Genomic DNA, 22,769 nt, shown 5'->3' with positions numbered 1-22,769 from the left:
GGCAGAATCTGAAAAGTGCCTCTGCAATCCAAAGAAAGAGACAAACCTGGAGTGCTTCTGTTCCTAATATTATATTTTTTAATTAATGTTAGAAAAGAAAAACCTGGTTATTTTCAGGTAAGTATATATACCCCTACAATGAACTGGAGTAAAACTCCAGTCACTTGTACCCTCTGAAGTTCAAGAAGTCTTTCAAGACTTTCCTGTGTGCTGTTTCTCCCTCCCCACTCTGTGATCACTTGCTCACAAATACACACATGATATAAGTTGAAACAGTGCAGTCATTGGGCCTCTAAGACTTTAGGACTACCTCAGAAATGTGCTTAACTTCAGATGTCTTCAGACATTCTTCAGCATTTATATGGCTGCCTGTAGACTTCCAAGCAGTGGATAGGCTATTTCTTCTTCTCCAAGAGCTTTTCCTCCATCTTAACTGCACAGCTCTTGTAAAGGACATAACTTCTTTCTTCCTGGTGTCAACAGGAACAAATTTTAGAAACAGGTATCTGTCAGTACTATTTAAAAATTCCAGAAAACACTGCTACAGTTTACAAGAGCATTTTAACTCTCATTACTCTGGTCTATGGAAAATGGTAAGAAACAATTTCAAAAGCTTCAACACCTTTGTGTCAAAGTGAACAGGGATAACAAGGGCTTTTGGAGCCCAGTTCCCCACACCCAGTTTGTGCTATTTCTTCTTTATAGTCTTAAAAGGAAGCATCAGAAAACACCTAAATGGAGGAGGTGCTGACAGACTGAAAACTTTAATAGAGACTCCTTTCCCACAGCGCCTCCCACACAAAGCTGCAGAGCTTAAAGATTTTAACAGCTTGTAAGCATGAGACAATTCTTTTTCCTGTGACCTTGCCTAATCTCTGCTAACTGGTATTGAAACATCAGATTTCAGTACAAAACAGTTCCTTGAGCCCAAGTGTACTTCTACTGGGCAAGCTATGGAATATACCACAGCTGCACCTCAATTCCCAGAGTCCTACTTGGGATGTCTCATATTTATTACATATAAGCACTGGCCAGTCCGTGCAGTGGGATGTTTCACTACCCTCACTAGAAAGCTGTGGAAAACATACCTTGCTCTATTTTAAAAATTAACAACTGCTGAGCTGAGAACAGACAGAGGAAAAACTCACCCACAAGCAGGTAACTTCTATGCCAACTTTTTTCATTCTGTCCTGTTTCCAAATAGACAAATCCTTTCTTTGCAATGTTAGTGCTCTGAGACACACTCCACCTATGCCTCTGCCTGCTGTGAGCACAGTCCTATCTTGTGTTCTGCAGCACTGGCCCACAGCTCAGCACACCTCTGTAGCACTTCAGAAATCACTAAGTCACCAAGAGTCTCAAAAGACAGCAAATGTCATTATAAAAGATTTTTAGGCAATGTTTGATGATGTTCCCCTTAAGACTACCATATAAAGAGATTAAAAAGTTGACTAAAACCCATGAAAGTACCAACAACTACCTGCACTAGTAAAGGAAAAGTAAGTCATGGCACTATAGAGCTTTCTTAGGCAAGCCAGGGTGGCCAGTTCCCCTACCTCCACCCTCCCTCCCTAACACTTCTGTCAAGTAATATCCAAAGACAAATAAATATCTGACTTAGAACCAAACTAGTGTTTCAACTCAACAAGAACTCTGTCTTTGAACTTACAGGGCATACATCATTTTGTTCACATAATAGGAGACTGTGTGGGAAGAACATGAAATGCAAGATCATCATGGGAAAGACTGGAGTCACAAATGAGATGGCTCCTCCCTGAAACCCATCTGGAAAGTCTGAGTAACTGCTGGGTAGCACCAGTTCAATCAAATTCCAGCAACATCTGATTTATTCCAAATACCACAAGTTACATTAACTAATGAAAGTTATCTTGCTTGAGCGTGTCTTTTTCTAAGCATGCATTTTATAAAAGTACAATTTTTAATGCATGTCTTTTAAATAAGAAGATGAAATAAGTATTTCAAATATGGCCATTTCCTTAGTTACACCAAATTCTACTGCTGAGACCTCAAACTTATGTTTGTCTCAGCAAAACTCCCTCTAAATTTCATTGAGCCATTTTATACAGATACAGCAATTCTGTAGTAATTTTTAATTATAAAATGTATTTTTCCTTGATTTTCACATACCTTTCATAAACAGTCAACTCCAAGAGTAAGTTCACTCTACAAAACACAGTAATGCATTCTCCTGTGCCGAAGCATTCATATTCTATAATTCAGTTTTCCCAGCAAAACAGTAAAATGGTTATCAATATTTGATAACCCTGGTTCTATTGAAAAAGCTTTGGGAGAGCATCATTATGCTCTCCTCCTTTCATAAAGATAATAATCTAAGGACTGTCCTTCCATTTGTGGCATTTTCCTTTGCTTTCTTTCAAGCAGTGTTGCTAAGGAAACAGACTCATCTACCATTAGGTCCAAGGGTCTAGCAAGGTTTTTCTCAGGAATAATACAGTAACAATTACAAAACCAGGGTTTTTAGTTTTGTTTTGCTTGTTTGTTTTTAAATAACTAAAAAAATTAAGGCAGAATGATTGCATTCTCAATGCATGCAATATGCAAAAACTATGTATTCCCTAGGGCATGCTCCTCTCTTCTAAACAAGATTTTCCTTCCTAACAAAATAAGGAGAAGCATTTAACTCATCATTAAAACAAAAATTTGGGGGTTTTTTTCCACTTAAAGAGGCAGTATGGTATTCAGCTTTGCCCTTTGAGAGAAGGCAGCAAACAGCTCTGTTAAACAACAGATCCCTGCAGTAACAACCTGGCACTGTGTGCACAAAATCATTACAGACCTATTTACTGAACTGACTCACACAGAGTAACTAAGTCTGGCTCAATAAATTCAGATTTATATACTTCATTTGGACTTTCTGTTATTGTGGGTTTACATCACAAACCATTTTACTAATAAACATATATTCCACTAGAACAGATCTTAGGATTTATCCAAATTAAAGTGCTTGTTATTTGTAAAGTCAGTGTCTACAAGCAGACTCAAAGCAACTAGCTTTTATTGGCTTGGATAAAATTTAGAAATATGAACAGCTCCAAGTTTCAGTAAAATCTCATCTATATACAGATTATATGGCAGGCAAATCCATGAGCCAGTACAAAATGTCTATGCGTTAAAATAATTTTGCCTCAGTTTCAACAGAGGTAATCAGTAAAACTTCAAGATCACAGTGCTAATACCTCAATTTTATATTTTAACAAAAGCATTTTTGAAAACAAAAAGGAGTTCTAAGATACATTATTAATACCTCTGGAGGGCAACACCATGATAAATTACACATATCTATATACATCTTCTAATTTGTAAAGTGAAGTTGAATGCTGAACTGCCTTAATATTCTTCAGCCCAGTTCTGACTCAGAACACATATGTGCTATATATTATATGTTATATATGAATATACACGTGTATGTAATAAATATGTTCAGTACTTATATATTTCCAAATGGCTTTCCAACACAGCTTTGGCTCAGACATCTCTTTCTTTTTCTAAGGAGTTCTGGTGATATGAAATTGCTACAAAGTGATGAGAATAAACCCCTCCCTCTGCTGCTGCCTGGCAGGTGAGCAGAACCTGCCTTATACTGGGCACTGGGTGATGCCCACGTCACAGCAACATTGTCAACCACCAACCCAGGGGGACCCAAATTAGCAGAACAGCAGTCCTCCAACCTCTTCAGCATTCCTGAACTCTCCTTAGGCCAGGGAGCCCCCATCCTTGGTCTGAGGGAAAAGCACTCAGTACACCCTCTTAAGTGTCAGTTTGGCACCCCACTTCCTACCTCCCCAGGAACGCAGGATGTTCTGAAATCACTCCTACAGAACCTTGTAATGCAGTAAGGGAATGTGATGGTGTAACTGAGAGTTGCTTATACTGGAGATGTTTAGCCTGAAAAGGCTCAGGGGAGACCTTACTGCTCTCTACCTGCAAGGGGGCTGGAGCAGGTGGGGTCAGCCTCTTCTCCCAAACAGCAAGTGACGGGACAAGAAAAAATGGCCTCAAGTTGCACCAGGCATTATTCAGACTGGCTATTAGGAAGCATTTTTTTCACCAAAAGGGTTGTCAAGTATAGAAACAGGCTGCCCAAACAAGTGGTGGAGTCCCCAACCCTAAAGGGATTTAGAAGCCATGTTGGCACTTGGAGATACATTGGAGTGGTGGCTTGGTAGTGCTGAGTTAATGGCTGGACTTGGTGACCTTAAAGGTGTTTTCCAATGTAAACAATTCTATGATTCAATGTGACAGATGAATATCTGAGGAGTCCCAGCTGACAGCATGTAGGGCATTTTTATTCTTAAAACTTAGTGGATTTTATAGGTTGAACCCCCCTAAAAATGTTACCCTTCATGACTGCAACTTGCTGTAAAGCAGGAGGTGGGAGTTACTCATTCCAGAGGGTTATTGCCACTGGCCTCTCACACGCTCTGTGGTACACAGTGGTCGTCTGTTCACTCAATTGGACACAGAATCATGGCAGCACATATGGCCCTAACTTTTCTCACTTGGAGATCTGTGCTCTCTACCTCAGTTAAGGCAACCCTGAGAACTCAGAGGAGACCAGCAGGCACCTGCTTTTCACAGGCACATACAAATGGAAAGGAAGCTCCCTGACTTTATAAACAATATTGAACATAGAAGAACAGCATAACCCTGGTGTGTGCAGGCTGTCATGAACCTACACTCCTCTCTGCAGAGTTTAATTACAAGTGTGATGATGTAAGCTTCATGTCACAATTATCAGGCATTTTTCCACGGTGGCCACCAGACAGTGTATTAACAGAATTTTAAAAAGCCAACTTCAGCAGTGATAAACTATAAATCAAAGTCAAAAGCAAGACAGCCTGCAAAGTATTATCAGTGGGCAACACAGAAGCAACAATATGCTCTCAAATATTACATGAGATGTTATTTGGACAAATTATTTCTATCTATTACTCCTGTCAACAATGAAGGCCACAACAACTGTAAAAACATGTAATTCCCCCCAACTCTGCAGTTCAAAAAATTGCAGTCAGATGAATGAGTATGCTTTGCCCTGGATCAATGGTAATGACTACCTACACCCACAGCAACACTGCTTGGCAGTAAAGGTTTTGGGAAGTTAGCACTGCCCTGTGGGACTGATTACAGGGTTAGAGAAGTAAACTCAACTAAATACATGAAGGAAGTTGTCCTGTCTGTACTAAAACTTGTCACTACTCTTTAGCAAGTACAGCCAGCATCAATCTTAATGTGATCAGTTATTAAGTATTTTTCAATTTCACCCTTAAATTAGCTGGCTGTAGCTGTACTGCTATATTTTACAGTTGGATGGTAAGATCTGGACTAGGAAAAAAGGGTTAGTGTTTTTGACAGAGAGAGCAGGCAGTATTGCAACAAGGACTGACTCTTGACATGGCTGACAGGGACAGAGCAGTACTTGACGCCAGCAGTAGCCAAATCCTCATATGGATGTACACCCAAATTCACTTATGAGAAAGTTGGGTCATAGGTTTCATCCCCTTCTATCTTGTGCTTCTCATCCCCAGCTTCTCTTTGTTTTCTTTTGTTGATCAGCCACATCTAAGCTGAGTGTCAGCAGTCCTATTTCCCTCAGGTGGAGTGGTAAGTAGAACACACAACAAAAAATCTGATTACATCATCCAGTCAGTAGAGACAGGTCTATGCTAGTTAAAGGAAGGAGGGTTAAACCCAGTTTTCACCCATCAGGTTAATACACTTAAGCCTTGGAGTCCTCCAATGTCTCTTCACTACTTTCTTCTGGGACAGCAGACTCTGCCCTGTGACATCTTCCTTCACCTGCCTGTTCTCTACTACCTCCCTCCCCAGATACATATTCTAGCCTTAATGGGCTAAACCAACACAGAGATAAAAATTTATGCACCTATACTTTCACATCCAATAGGCATAAAATACTATGTCAAATTCTATGAAATAGATTAAAAACTAAAACAAAGAACTGAAACCATTTTGTTCAATATCTCAAGTTTATAAAACCAGGAGTTTAAAACTTCAGTGCCAAAACCTAAGACTTACTGCTGTACAGAATACATGAAAAAGTAATTTATCAACCTGTTATGAAATTCTGTGGTAACCTGCTTCCAAGTTCAGAGTATTTTCTTGAAGGAGCTGTAAAACATAAGGTATTTTTCATAATCTGGGTTGGTTTATTTTTATGCATTCAGGTGGGATAATCAATTTAACACATTCAGTCTAAAGGACTATTGTAGCCATGGTAAAATTTCTTCATTCTAAAATGTAATATGCAACACTGTAGAACATTTGGACATGGTTTATCTCCTAGTAAAATGAAATACAAATCACCAAGTCTGAATCTCTCTCTCCATAAAGTTCTGCAGAAGATTTTAATAATACACATCCTTTCCCATGTGTTTCACTGATATGACTGCAAAGAAAATTGAATTTAACATGTCGACTTTATAAGGAATGCAGTAATAGTTTTTTTAACTATGGGTATTCTCATCCCTCCTCAGAACTTAGGCAGATGCATCCAATTAACGATGAATCATTCCACATAAATTTCCTGTTTAGAACATACTGGCAATATCAGCACAACAACCTACAGAGCTCAAAATGGTCACAGATCACCACCATTTTTGATTTCAGACCCAAAAAAGTGAACGGTGGGGGTGTCCCAAGAAACAAATTGTTCACTCCAGATTCCTAGATGAACTATCATTATGCTGCTTCAAAGGAACTACACTACTGTATGCAGATAGAGATGTGTATGCTACACACTGGATATGATATACAGCCAGAGATCACTAGAAATAACAAAATTTATTTACTGTGATCCTAAGGACTATGCAACATATTTGCAATAAAATTATGTGTGAAGGGAATTGTGGATATTTTGATTGCTAAGCACCAGGGTATTTAAAAACAGCTGTTCATTTGTGCCATTTTAACTCACTGAAAGCTGGGCCACAATTACACAGAAGGTACTGAAAAGAGTAAAAATTAATTAATTAGATAAACAATCTAGTTCAGTTTATCCACACTGTATCTTCAAAATGACTGAAGGAAAGTGCCTCCCTTTTGAAAAGTGTCAAAGGAAAATAAAGTCAGCAGTCATCTGACTGCATTGCCAACTGAAAGTTCTGGTCAAGTTCCACTTTCTGCAGTAGAGCCCATTCTCATTCTACCTACTTTGTTGATTAACTTCTGCCCTTCCTGAATAAGTTTTTCCCTTTCAGGAATTGCCATGTCTTCTGCAGCAGCCTATTGCCCAGATACTGCTGGAGCAAGCTATAATGTCCTAGTTTCTAATCCTTCCTGGGGAGGCCTGTCGAGCTCCAGACTCTCAAAGCCATGGACACTTCAATGGTGCTTCTTTTATTCCTCAAATGCTCTCCCTCTGGAAGCCCCACAGTTGAAAAGACTGACCACAAGAAGGAAACTAATCACAGGTAACCCTCTCTCTCTTTTTTTATATAATGACTGATAGAAGGGAACACCTTTGTTGTACATTCTCATATGAACTCTACATTCCAGTGATCATATTTGAAGTTTGGTTGTTATGTGAAAAAATAAAGCAACCTGGAAACATTTTAGGTACCATAAGCATAAAAAAGATTTACCATAAAAGGTAACAAAATCCAATATGCACTAAATGTTACATTTTATTTTAAAGCAACTTATGTGCTTCTGAAGACTTTTTTAAAAAATAGGCTGGTATGTAGTTCTATTTTCCTCATCTTGAAAATTATTGATCTGTCCTCTAAATAGCCTAGTATAAACTTCCACAGCATGTGGCCATCCTGTAAATACTGCACTGAAATTATTTCAGTTCTCTTTAATTTTCATCACTTTTCATGTATTTTGACTTCAGCTTTCACAGAATGCAGTCAGGAATCATATAACCAATTTTAAAGGTATTTAAGTGTACAGTCCTGTCTGATTTGTGAGAATGGAAAAATCTATGAGGAACAAAAACTATTTTCTTGAGCTCTCATCTTATTCCTAGCCTCAGGGGGAAATTTTCTGTACAAGCTCATTGCTCTTGATCAGGCACTGTAAAACACCTAAATGAAACACTCTCCAGTACAGGGGGAAAGTTGGTTTTCATTCAGTTTGGCTCACTAATGGTTAAGATTTTAAGCTTTTTAACCCTCAACAAAGAAATTGCTTTGAATATATTAAAAGGTTCTTCTCACCAACCATTTTGAATGCTGAGGTTTTAAAGGACACAAGCAGAAACATTCTAGAGTGCATAATAAATAAACTGAACACAATAAAGGTAACCCGGTCTTTCAGAAGTTTGTAAGGGCTCCAGGAGATGAGCAGTTATCTTCTTCAAGCTCAGCAGAGAAGCATGAAATGAACTTCAGGTTGCAACTAACGAGGGAGACAAGTAAAAAAGAACATCTCCCATTCTAGTATTATTTAATGCCAGAATGGACAAGGCATTTTAACAGCAAAGAGGAAGTTCCTGTAACGGACAAAAGCCTCAAATGTAAAGTGGTCTGGAAGCACTAATTATTTTAAGTGATGACAATTTTAGAGGTCTACACATGCCAGAATGCAGCTTCTATTTTAAAGCACAATAAAGTCTATTGTAGCTGAAAGGAACAAAATTCCATTGATTCTTTAGAGAATAAACTTAAGAAAACTCTTAGAAAAACAAGTAGAAAGCTTGCTACTAGCTCTAGTGATAAACTTATTAGTTTTCACTCTATGCAAAGGAAATGGAACAATATTAAGGTGAATGAATTTAGGTGTAGATCAAAACATGAAGATTATGCTGCCAGGGAGTGAAGGATTATCATCACTTACCTCCCTCATCCAGAAGCTTCCCACTCAGGGGCTGGGATGTATCTGAAGAGTAACATGTAATGGAAATTTGTAGCATTAAATTAACTGCAGCTGATTGGAAGCACCTGATGGAGAAGAGGTGAGAATACCTGCTGTTTTAGAAGTGTGAATAGGATAATCCCCAAATCTGACTTTCTGGTCTTCTGGCCTGACATTAACTACTAAGGTTAAAATTTGTCTGAACACTGGAAAAATACCATAATAATCAGTTACAATAAGCTACTGGAGAGTAGTTTACAGACCAATAAAATGAGAATAGGCTTAACTTATGGTTTTTAACTGCAAGCATGGCCTCATGACACCAGCAGTCAAATATCCAGACAATACTCTCAGCACCAAAAGGAGACACAGGTTTTCATTGACCCGTACAGTGACACAGCCAAAAAACCCAAAACAAACCAAAGCACACCTATCATCTCCTCAACAGACTAGTAAAATATCTAAGTCAAGGCTACAGAAAACAAATTCTTACCTAGTAAGTGTGTACTCCCTGAGTCCTGAATGCAGGTTCATGGCAGAAAAAGTACCTATGCATCCTCGCAATCGCTTATCTCGACCGATCTTCCACGTTACAAACAGTGGGCTGTGGTAGGGAGGAAAAGAGAGACGTGATCACAGGAGCAATTTTGACAGTTGGTGTGAAATTTCAGGAACAGTGCCCTTCCATTTCAGACAAGAGGGGGCAAATCTTGAAAATTACTGTATCTGAACAGGACATAGCAGTGACAAATGTCCTTTGTAATTCTTTTGACTGTTCTAGAAACATTGTTCGTGTAATATAATAGAAAATAAGATTACAGGAATAGTTTAGGGACAGAATGAAACTGCCTGGCAACAGATCCAATATGCTCAGTGTACCTTACCCATTAACCTTCTCCTGTGAATGGGAAAAGCCTCACCTTAGAGATCTGTATATAAGAAACCCTTTATGGAAGAGAAAAATACCCCTGCCACACTAGCCATCCATTCTCCTGAACACAAATACTTTGGTCCTAATACTGTTGGCTAGAAAGAGAAATCCTTAGAAGACAACAAAATTTAGGAACACCCTCTAAACTTACAGAACAACCAGAGGAAAGGATAGTTGCTCCGTGAATCCCAAGTTAGCATTTAAAAATATCAAAAATGACCAGAAGTAGAGCAAAATCTAAGTTGAACACATGACCATGATAGTTACAAAGAAATACTAAAAACAAACCAATTCATCCACTAAATTAATCAGAAAGAGGAGAACCATACAGTCTTGGGGACCAAACCTTTCCTTGCAGTTCTAGAGAACTGCATTCATCAATACACAAGCAAGAGAAAACTGCACTAATAATTTCTCAAGGGAGAGCACATGGCATCTGGATACCAACCCTCACAAAGATTTCTAACACTGAGATGAACAGGGATGCTTCAAGAAGAAAAGCGTGTAAAATTTACTTTTTCTAGAAAGGTGACAAATCAAAGTGCATTACAAAGAGAAGAGTGCACTGTATTATATGAGATCAGTCCCTGCAGCACTGCACAGTGCAGCAGAGATGGGTGTAACTGTGCTGGGGGTCCATACATAGGGATGGGTGCACTTTGGGACTCTCAAGGAACAGTCCATATCCCTTTTCTCCTTCCACATCATCTCCTTTATCTGGTGTGGCACAAGATACTTATCCTGTGATGGCAGAAAAGGATATGCCTCAGTCTGCAGCACTAACAAAGCAGCACCCAGTCCTCTCCTCACTCACCAGAACCTGTTATCACCTGCTGGTACAGCAACTTCCTCCTCACTGGACTGAGCTGGACAAGTTCCCTTCTTTCAATGACAATGAATAAAAGAGGAAGCTGAAGTCATAGTTTTCTTTTGGATTTCCTTTAATTTCTTTTTTACTGCCACCCCCCTCCCTTTTTTAAAAGTTGTTTAGTAAGTACTGAAAAGCATAAAGCAAAAAGAGCCCATTACCAAACATTTAATAAAATGTGGGTTATTGCACTATTTTCCATTCAGATCAACAACTGGCATTTTACTACATTTTCAAGAAAGGTATCCCAGTCATCCTTAATGGTACCAACAAAATGATTAAATTTTAATGACACTGGAAACAGTCTCTCCCCTTGAACAGAAATAAGCATGAGTAAGACTCAAAATGGACTTTAGGATTATTCTCTTGACCTTTATCTTTGGATTATGAGATTTATTAGCTGTAATACACTTAGTGGAAGGCTGTAATGCAAGGAAACATATACATATTTACTTTCCTGTCAAAACTGTATTTCTTCTAAGGTGCCTCATTACTGCTACTTTAAAAGGACAAGAGAAGCCTAGAGAACTTCACTGTTGGTCAAATAGCACTGAAACATTTGCCTACACTTTGAAGGTACCTTGTCAATGAGTACAAGACAAAATGTAAAAGTTACATACATATATTTTTGTACTACTGGTAGTAGGAGTATAAACATACTGTTCTGACTGAGTTGTAAATCAATCACCACTGGAAGCCATTATTACCATACAACACAAAGTCTGACTAAAGATGTTTTTCCAACCTTTCAACTTCTGTACTGCTCCCCAGGAGCCACTAAAGGTGTGAAGATGTCTACACAGGAAATCTAAGCCTACTGAAGAGAATTACCCAATTACCATCACAGATGTCTTCAAAGTGTAATATGGACCACAGGTTCAGAACAGTCAGCGACCCAAGAGGATTCTAACTCTTAAAATTCAAAAAATAAGGCTGAAAGAGACCTTCAGGGCTCCTGCTATTGTAAGGAATAATTATATAATTCTGTTCATAAATGATCCATGTTCTACTGTCAGCAGTAGAAATAAAGGTGACAAACTCCCCAAAATGAAAAATCTGAAGCTTGCCTCAAAACTTTGCTGAAGTTCAGAACCTCTGAAAACATTCCAATTTCCTGCCAAAATGTTTTTCCAGCCAGCTTGTACCTATCTATTCTTGTGCCAACATTGTCCTTTAGTTTAAATAGTTCTTTCCCTTGCTGGTTATTATTCCCCAAAGTATTTATAGAAATAATTCACATGCCTCTTCAGACTTCACTTTGCTGAGCTGAGTGGGATGTGCTCATTCAGTTTCCTCTAAAAGGGGACCTTTCCATTCTGACCATCACATCTCTTCTCTACACTTTTTTTCCAGTTTAAATTTGCCTTCTTGAACATCCATGTTTGGAACTGCAGACAGAATTACAGAGGAAGGTCTTGCACCTGAATAGATGCTTCCATCTCTGAACTAGGAACACTGACTGCTACTTTTTAGTACTAACTCTTACAGCCTAATACAAAATCTTCAGAGAGCATTTCTAGTCTTACACTAAACAAAGACCATAGAAAACCTGCTCACAGAAGCTAGACAAGCTATGGGAAGAAAAGAGTATTTTTCTTACTAGTGATGTTATTTAGCTTTTTATTGGCATCCTTGGCTTCAGCTGCCAGCATATCTTCCTCAAGGCTGCAATTCTTTTGTTGTGTTCTAAAGCCAGTAACCCACAAATAAACTTGCTATCTGACATAACTGCAAATTTGAAGCTGAAGTCCCAAACTCTAGAGATATTGATGTCAAAAGCAGCTAAGTAAATCAGTTCATTTTCAACTTGAAAAAAAATTTCATCTGTTACCTGTTTTTCTTAAAATACAAACAAGAGTTTTTTGAGCAACACATTGTTAGATCTAAAAATCTTTAGTAAGAAGCAGGAAAGGTTGCAGATGCTTGGATTTATTATGCAAGGATGTACAGCAAGGATATGCATGGCATCCTGGAGATCAGTCTTCTTTTTGCCTAAGGAAGTTTGAAGCCACATATCCCGCAGGAATCAAAGAGCATACTGGGTGGAGTGCTCTCACCTTTCTGTATGGTTGCCTCTTGATGTAGTCAGAAAGCTGCAGATGTTGTTGTTTGTTAGTTTAAAGAAAAAAACATTCACAAAACCAGACTTTGCACTTCCCTAGGAAGTGCTCTAATAATCAGCCTTAAGCAGTTCTCTTACTCAGTTAAGGATTAAGCATAAAAGCGAAACAGCTCCAAGCTTGGGAGTGAGCTATCTTGAACCACCAGACTCAGAAATTTATTTGTTCAGCTTCTCATTGTGGTGCCAGGAACCTCTAACATGCTGCTAACAGCGTTAACAGTTTTGCAGAGCACCGCCAAATATCAGTAGCTGAAAGATGGTGGAAGATGTTTCAAAACATAAAGGAACAGAAGAAGAGAACAAATCCAGACCCTCTGAAGCCCCTGTAAACATGACTACCAATCTGCTTTCATAAGGATCTACATTTTGATTTTGCTGTTTGAGAGCCAGACACGGAAAAAGTATTTGTATCCAAAACTACTTACAGGTGCCACAGCAAATTCACAAGCAATCTGAAGACTATGAACTCACAATCCAGACATTGCACGACTTGCTATTGATGAAAAAAGTCTTGCCCAGCTCTAACTAACTAGCAGGAACTGTTTTAGATATTTGCTATAGAGGTTGTTAGGCACTACCCCAAGAAAACCAGCTGATCATGTATATTGTTTTTTTCCTTTCAGTGGCAATACTAAATTAAAGAGACCACTGCAACACAGCTGAGTTTAAACTGATATTACTTCCTTATATACAACTGCAATCATCACAAAGTCTGTCTCCTTGTCAGATTCTAAAACACATCCAACACCCTGAACAGCGACCTTAAAGGCAAGCCAGAAAATTGTGGCTGAAGCCCAGGTGCTTGGGTCACCCAATCAGTGCTGCCCATGTCAGACTCCAGCTACTATTATACTCTTCTCATTAATGAAAAAACTATATATAAAACCTCACCTGAGCACTATTCTGTAACAACTCCTGGAGAACTGGAACAATCCCCATGGAGGCCACAATGTATAAACCTATCTAAACACTGAAAGCAAGTATCAGGAACAGTCTCTGATACATCATGCTTAAAAAGTGTGCTTAGGGCATTGGTAATGCTTCACGGCCAAAATCGCCTAAACCAATTACTCACCTGTTGCTATATGTTACTGAAAATATTTAGACTGAAAGCAGAAGTCTGCAAGCTATTTTAGCAATCAGCTACCAGAGTTAAGAGTCATCATGCCAATAACTTACACTGACATCATGCAGAATGCACTGTTAAAAATAACTTCTTTCAATATGAAGCAGCACTAGATACAAGCTGCCTCTTATTTACCAAAAAGTGAAGGGATCCTTTAAGTTCGAGTGTGGGAGAGAAAGCAAGAACCATAAATAAACTGGTCTTGCCCTGGTACCACCAGTATAAAAAGTTTCTCTTCCTTGTTGTGGCTATGGAGAAAAAGAAAGGGGAGGAAGGTGAGAAGAACAGGGGATAAAAGCGTAACGGACAAAGAATATTTCTTTACTTTCATAAAAGATGAGTGAGAAATGTTTGTTTCATTTGAAGACTTCCAAGTAATAAAAAACTTGGAGGACTTTGAAGTGAAAAGGATTTAGCTTGATGAACTGGGAGGTAAAACGATATTTAGACAGACACTTCAATTACAGATCTTTAACCACTACCTCTTATAACCGCAGAAGGTAAGACAGCCTCTACAGCCCTCATGTTACTTGACACCCAGAGCTGTAGGATCTGACACTTGGAAAAGCTGCACACTCATCCCTTTGTAAAGACCAGAGTGCTTCCACTCCAGCTCTGAGGATCTCCAAGCTCTCACACTCCCAGGAAGCACTCGGAACAAGGAAAGCGCACTGCCAGCATTTTCCTTTTTAACACAAGGGAATGAGCTATTGCCCTCCAGTTCCAGAAATTTTAGGATTCGTATTCTTTCACATGAAGCTTACTCTGTGTTATTTGTGATCATGCTACACCTTCTAATAACACTAAACCTTCACATAATACTGTTTCCAACTAGAAACATCCAGAGGAAAAGGAATTCCAGTCTGTCACTGGGATGGTCTGCTGTGACCCCTCCTGTACAGGTGCAGCGCCAGCCCTGTCTGGAGGCACAGAGAGCAGCCTCCCTCCTGTAACTGATGCACTCAACTCCAGCACTCTCCAGGCTGGGACATTTCCAGCTGTCACAATTCCATGAATTAACTCTCATTACTTGATATCAGAGAATACAGCTCAGGAGTGAAGGAGGCAGCACCTCCCACAACAGGTTTATCAAGGGCACCTGCACACCTCTGAGGTATGCTGGGAGTACCTGGTTTGTGATGAAAGAGGGAAACTTGGTGGATAAAACCACAGAGCTAGTCAACAACCACGAGAACATCTGCTGTCTTTCTCAAACAGTCATCATCATACAAGCACACAATGGACAAGGACATTTACATACAACACCCAAAGCAAGGACATTTTAGCTCACCAGATATATTCCAGAAAGTCTGCTAAGACACAAGAAAGTCAAGACAGGAGTTCATGAATCTCCAAGGGAGAATAAGAGAACAGCCTTCCATCCACATATATAAAGACAGAATTTGGTAAATGCAGACAATTAATACATAGAGTTTTCCAGAAGCTGAGAGAAGCAAGAAAAGGAAGTCAGGAGCTTCTCACAGGAGCCCAAAGCTCCTTCCTCAAAGGAAAAAGGCTCAAGTGCATAAAGACTGACAGTCACAGCAACACATCTACTAGGAAAAATTGGAGAAGACAGACAGAAAAACAGCAAAGCACAAGAAGAGGCACAACTAAGACAATCAATTTGCAATGCATGAATATAAATGAGTATAAAGGGAAAACTGCTACTCTCCTCACAAAATCATTTATGAGAAGAAAGAGTAAGACAAGGAAATTGTTTGCCAGCTACTCAGAAACTTAGGGGAACATCTGGCAACAGAAGATGTTAAGAAATCCACACTGTAAGATATTAAATTAAAGAAAGTGCTAATGGTAAGAAACATGAATGTTGGGATTGACTGCCTTGGAGGATGTACAGCTGCCATCACCAGTGTCTCCTCAAAGGCCTCCAAAAACTGGCCACTGTCAGGAAAGCTGTAAATGTATTTGATTCCATCCTTTAACAAGAGAAAAGATCAAATGGCCTCCTGATGTTCACTGCAGACTCATTTTCTAATTTTTTATGATGCAAGGTAAGAGAACAAAGGGACAATTCACACATGAAACTGTGTAAAACTGTGGGAGAGAACTGTCATTACAAATCCCATAGTCAAAAACAATCTGAAAAACCCACATTCATATTATAGTTCTGTATGTTTCCTTTTATGTAGCACTACTGCAGAATTGAGTAGAGAAAGAGATATGTAATATTAACCATATTTCAAGGATCAGAAAAAATAATTCATTGCTTCAAGGAACAGAAGACTGAATAGCTTTCTTGAGGTTCAAGGTGCTCTTCAACTTTTTCTGAATCCAGAATAGAAACCAGTTTCTTCATCTCAACTTCAAAAAACATTCTAAAGTGAAAATTTAGAGAAGCCCATATATTTTTCCTGTTCTGAAAGGCTCTTAAGAGCCTTTTGGGCTAGCTGCAAACAAAAAGTTGGGGTTTTTTCACTACAGTGACACTTAACACATATTTTGACACAAGCTGTTAACAGCACAATTTGCTTGACTAGTTTTACACAATCAAAAGGAGAATTAGCTACTGAGTAATGTCTCAAACTCATTCCCCTGCCTGTGTCAAATCACACATACATAAGAAACCTCAACTTTCTAGGACAGCAAATTTTTTCCCAGCAAAATCCACAAAGACTGGAGCACGTCAAGCATAGATTTCCCCAAACAGAAGGGGAACATTTTTCTTCCATGCGGGAAACATGCTGAGCTTCTTAGAAACAGTCTGCATTGCACTACTCCTTCAACACATTTAGTCAATGAAGAAGGTTCATTACTGCCAATGCATGGTGACCCAAAGACAATCACAATCTACTGCCTTCAGAAGTCAGAATTGCAATTTTTGAATTTAAAATACTATGCAATTATTGAAAAGGTTATTAATTACTTCTGAGGGTACAGCATATTCTTTCAGTCATTCTCAGGACTAAATGAGCAACTCTTCCAACTACTGTATTTCAGAAATCAACATTTAGAGATTGATTTCTTTAGGCATGTAAACCACTTATTATTTGGTGATTTTCCTGAAATGATCATGTGCCCTAGAGAGATCAGCCTCAAACGTGAGCTGCTAGGTGTGAATTTGTTAGTAAGTTCTGCTTATCTAAGCAGCTAATCTCAAGGAAGGTCAGAAAGCAGCTACTATTTTAAGAATATCTAGTTTAAACAAGAGTATAATCAGGGTTAAAAATAAAAGGACTGCTGCCTCATAGGTCATTTTCTAAAGTGAACCTACAACACCTTAATTAAGGTCACATTAAAAACAGACAAAAAAGGACATAAATTCACAAATACAGCTAGAATCTGTGTCTGCTCCTTCAGCTGCAGCATTGGAGCTGCTGTTCTTGCACTCTCTATTAAACGAGCTCAGGCAACATGGGCAGCATGCCATGAAAGAGAGGGGACAAGCAACAATTTATAGGGGGATGATAAGAAATTTTAGGTATGCTCAGACTGAATGCTCAGTCAGACATGACCAGTAAAACATCAAAACAAATGAAAAAGTAATTATTTTGTACCTTCTCCCTTTAACTCTCAGAAGACAACCCCTCAAGTTCATGAAACAAACTGAGTTTCTATGACATATGTTCCTAAGTTTGCTGTTCACTTTGCTAAAATACATATTTACATGTAGCAAAAGCCAGTGCCTCAGAAATCCCACACATTGGTTATGCATAGCTTATTAAGCATTGCTAAAAGAAGTTTGAATATCTACAGTTCCTCAGACTGCACTTTCAAGAAACAACCTTCAAAATCATGACATTCTCCAGAGTGATATGTCTCAGGGCAGTACAGTCGCTTAAGGTCTGCAGTCCTACAGGTCACAGCACACCTGGAAATTCCTCAGGATGGCATCTTCCTTACAGGTGCATTGATTACTCACTTCATTGTTCAGAGTTATTGATGAATCTTTAGGCCTACATAACTTGTTTTAAGGTAAGACACTTGAATTGTCCTATAAAATGGAATGTTTATCTTCCCTGAATTCCCAAATTGTAACTTCAAATGGGTATAACCTGTATTTGTACAGGTTATAGGGACTGATGTGTCACACAGCTGAGTATGCACACACTAACCAAGAAACACCAGTTCATCAGCTCAGACTGCTTCAAATTACAACACTTCAACAATGTTCCAACCACAGCTCTTTTCTACCACAAACTCCAAGATCATCAAGCTGTTTTATACCTCAATCAGCAGGTATCAGGTTTATACATCTGGAAAGATGCTAAACCATTAACTGAAGTAATCTAGAATTGAGTATCTTTAGAGCATCAAAGCCTAGAGCTGTACTTTAGTCACTAAAGCCATTTGTATCTCCAAGAAATTAAGATCAGTATCCAACAGAGATCCTCTGAAGTTAGGCCAGAAGTGATACATATAGATATGGCTATGTTATTTAATTGAGAAGAGTTGTTTTTTAAATTAAAAAAAAAAAATCAAGCTTTAGAAATATTTCTAACCCATACAGCTGTAAAGAAAGCTTTCCAAGTATGACCCAAGTATTAGCCAATGCAGTATCACAAGGTTATTCCAGCTCCTTGGCTGCTGATCTTAGCAACATTCATGTTAGCACAGCCTTTATGTTTACTATTTCTTGTCAGAATCATCCATGCAACAGGGAAACTATTAGTCATTTCAAACTGAAAATACTCCTTGCAATGATGAAGAACAGTGGCATGAAGCCGGCACCCACACAAAACAGGGAGGGGAGGACATGATTAGAGAGTAGATAGGAGGAATCAAAAAGCAAGAAAGAATAAAATGGAAAACTCAGTGCTCCTCAAAAGACTACAGAAGTGAAGGAGCTGTGGTGAAAGAGAAGAGATTTTCACCTTCCTTTGAATGTGATGTAGAACATGTCTCTTAGTTTTAAATAACAGTAGCTAACATTGTAGACTAGAGGTACCAGAACAGGACGAAGGGTTCCAGGCTCTTTACGTCACAGCACAGTGATGCCAAGGCTCCTCACCAGGGCATTTTCACAGCACTGTCTGTGATCATGCTCACCATGATCCCTTGCTCTTCCATATTTACCTCTGACTAGCCAGGTTTAGCCTGCGATCTTGTAAACTTCTGCTAATCCTATCAAAGTCCTGACCAGCAGGATAAACACACAGAAACCTGCTCCTCAAAACCAACCAACTATGTCAACACCAAAAATTAAAACACAGTAATTAATCAGCTTTGCTTTTTAAAAAGGCTTATTGTTCCATAAATGCTCTTTTCATTAAAGGTGCCTATAAGTCTCTCAGCACAGGTCTGGAGCAATGCAGCTTGAAGACAGACATCCCTTGACTATTTCCAGGCGAGCATGTTTATCTGAGCAGCACAGTGCCATAGGTGGGAGAGCAGATAGGATGGCTCTGCACTTGGCCTAGATGATTCTGGCTCTTATTAAGCACTAGATCAGGAATTGCTGAACTGTACACTGTTTTGTAACAAAGCAATTAACATGTAACACTCCTCTGATGAACATTATCACCCTCACACAATTTGAGATGTGACAAGGTATTACAGAATAAACGTGTACTCCTGCCTCCATCATACTCTAAACTCATTACATTTCAAAACTCATTCTTCTGCTCATTGTGCTTCATTTCTGTATTCCATGTGTTTTTAGGCTTTCTTTCCCTACCCCCATTCCTTTCATTTCCTCTTCCATTTCTGTCCTCCCTTTATCTTTTTCATACTTAAATCTCCCTTTGCAACCACTTTTTAAAAAAGGTGTGGGGGGGAAGAAATCATGTAATACTCAAGTTATTGCACTCCACATGCCCATTATTAGTCAGGGAGAAAGTTCTCAACCCTCACTAAATAAGTCTCTATTTGCTCCATAAATTCTGAAACCTTCATTTTGATTAAAACTTCTGGAGTATTCAGCATGTTCCCCAAAAAAATCAGCAAAAGGTTATGAGAAAGTGGGGTTTGAATTTTGAAATGCAGACTTTCAGGTACTTTGGAACTTCTCTTACTAAAGTAATGCCTAATCTCTCCAGACAGTACACATGCTTATTAAACACATCCTGGGTAAGGACTGTAACTCCAGAGAAAATTCTGCTCTAGTGTCAAAAGTACCCAAGAACAAGTGTCACCACATTCCAGGTTATTAAGGCACCATAATTTGCAATATTTAATAAAATTATGCAACAATATATATACACATTATAGAATTCTTCACATTTATGCTCTGACCTACTTAAGTAATTCTTTTTCTTCAATTGCACAATTATGAACCAGAGCAGAAAAATCAACTTTATGAAGTTAATAAATCAATTCAGTGTCATTATAAATTATTAAAATTATTACTTCAAAATCTGCAGTCACCTAATTCTGACTTTCTATGGGACATTTTAAAATGTTCTGAAGAAATATACTTTGGTTTCCTTGATGCCTTTATGAGCAGTCATCCATTATACTCCTTTTAATCAAATCAAACTAACTTGTTTTTGGTTTGTTAAGAAAAACTATTCATAAAACAAAGCTGGTATTTCCACCTCTGTCATTCCTCAGACGACATGACATTATTTTATGTTCCCATAAGCAGCTCTTAATAGAAACACCAGGAAAACACTTAGCAAGAAACTCTGGCTACATTTGAAGTTTTTCAAGGTAGATAGGTTCCAGCCAAAGTCACCTCCCCACCCAAGTTTCAAAGAAAGTGGGCAAATTCAAGCCACAAGCAGCTCTTATATCTAAAAATGAGCTCAAACACATGTACCCATTAACAAACTGACAAGTCTTCAACTTATCAAGGACTGGCACTACTTATCCAAAGCAACACTATGGAGTCTCCTCTCCAGAAGGACCAAACAGTCCTGAATTAGAGATTGTCATGTCAAAGAAGAGCATTTTAAAGGGCAGAACAATCAGCCTAGTAACATAACTGGATGCTTTGCAAGTCAAAGTTGAAGCAATTTCAGGACCATCAAAGATCTCAGGTATAGTTTGTGATCACTGCAGATACAGACTGGAACTGAGACAAAATATTTCCACTGAAAGTATTTTCCTTTCCATAGTAACTTTTTCACAATTAATGCTTTGAAAGGATTCAGCAGAAAACTTTTCTAAAATTCCATGAATGTATCCAAACCCACATGTTTTAAGAACACCACATGAAACATGTTTTAGAAAGCTGTGTGAGATCCCCAGAACTTCCACCCCATAAAAGACTGTGCTAAAGCAATCTGGTAAGAATAGCTTCAGCTCCTATATTTTTATTTCCTTAGAAGTCACTAGCAAGAATGCAGCAAACATTCGTTTTGAGGCAGTGGTATAATGTTTCCCCTTCTATCACTAGCAGAATGATGCAGGCATAAAATTGGTTTTGAAATTTGATAGAGAAAAAGCATTCTCCAAGCACTAAAAGGCTGGAAGCTTTGTGCCACAGTATTATTTCCATTCTTTTAAGAGGGAAAACAATTCCATGCTCACAACTAGCTGCTGCATATTTGCTACAAACCAGGAGCTAGCAAACATTGTTTTGCATAGAGTTCAGACAGCACCTTAACAAATTACTCCTACCTTCAGAGTCTACAGAGACTACCTTAAAAGAGAGTCTGTTCTCACTGCCAGTGAAGATAATGAATTTTTCACTCTGATTAGACTTGCCAGTTTTACCCAAATTGCCAGGGTCCACTGGATTTTCACTAACTGTTTTGTTTGTTCTGCTGAAATATTACTTGAAGGAGTTACTCAAGCCATTAATGGAAAATCAGGAGTTACAGTTAATAAAAAGGTCACACAAAATTTTAATAGAGGTATATCTGGGGTTCTCCTGCTACAGACTAATCATAACTTATGTTTAATGGATTTCAGCTAACTGTGAAACACACTCTTCATTCAAAATATTAGATCAGTGAGTAGAAGAAGGCAATGCAATGTATGCAATTTGTTCTGGAAAATAACTTTCTTAATTAAGTTCAGACACTTTATACAAACAAGACACTAGGTATAGTCATAAAGGCATCCATTTGGACCTTTAAAATGCTTTCTGTTAGTTGCCAAATGTGTGATGCATGCTGAGACAGAAGCACCTAAGGGCACAACATAAACAGATGAACAAACAATTTATGCCAATAGCTTAGAATTTGCCAAGCCTGTGAGAAATTAACACACAGGAGTTTTCTGCTTAAGTGGAATTTGGTTCAAAGGATTGAGAAATATTTAAAGAAACCTAAGGAAAAAATTGAAACTACACAGCATTTTTTATAGCAATAATATATCACAAAACTTATATGCCAAGCTGTCAGCTGACAGGAGAGACTGTAGTTCAGCCAAACACACAAAATTATTCCTTTAAAACCATTGCTCCTTCTTATTTTAAACTACATATTATAAAGTCCACTGCATAACAGTAGCTTGCAGGAGACTTGAAACACGAGGAAGCAAACAAGAAGATACCTTAGCATTTACTTTCAGGTTTTTAGAATTTATTTTCAAAATGTTTAACTTGGAAAATTTAGTAAACATTCAGTAATTTTGGAAGTGGTTTCAAGAAGCTCACAATAATGCAAGAGGAGCAAAAAAACAAGCCTCTGAAGAATCTGAATTTGCCCTCTAATTCAGACTTCACTAACTCAACAGCTGGAATAAATTAATTACTATTGAATCAATGCACTCTAGACTGCACTGTTTGTAAAGAACTTAGCCATGTAATTTAAGCAATTAGGTGACACTTTTAAGATAGTCTAATCTAAATACAGGGATGGAATTAGAGCCAAATGGAATTTGTATTTTTGATAAAGATGTAACAAAAGACAGCACTTTTAAGACAACAAAGATGATTCAAAATCACAGAGTTCTCCCTGGTTTGAAAATCTATGGAAACTGAGTGCTTTTAAGGAAGACAGCATAGGTATAGAACATA

The 22,769-nt window shown here is 38.3% G+C and overlaps 1 protein-coding gene across 2 annotated transcripts in view; it reads right to left on the bottom strand.

The window, feature by feature from the left end:
- AMMECR1 (AMMECR nuclear protein 1) overlaps positions 1–22,769 on the bottom strand; it is a 95,992-nt gene that overhangs the window by 28,122 nt on the left and 45,101 nt on the right. Inside the window, exon 3 of one of the 2 annotated variants that reach the window (XM_066559399.1) lies at positions 9,347–9,457. The exons of the other annotated variant lie outside the window; for it this stretch is intronic. Within the exon in view, the coding sequence (XP_066415496.1) occupies positions 9,347–9,457 (111 nt within the window). The remainder of the gene's footprint in view (positions 1–9,346; positions 9,458–22,769) is intronic. 2 annotated transcript variants of the gene reach the window in all.

This window comes from Molothrus aeneus, chromosome 14 (assembly GCF_037042795.1).
Source record: "Molothrus aeneus isolate 106 chromosome 14, BPBGC_Maene_1.0, whole genome shotgun sequence".
Lineage (NCBI taxonomy): Eukaryota > Metazoa > Chordata > Aves > Passeriformes > Icteridae > Molothrus > Molothrus aeneus.
This window is presented reverse-complemented; position numbering and strand designations above follow the sequence as displayed.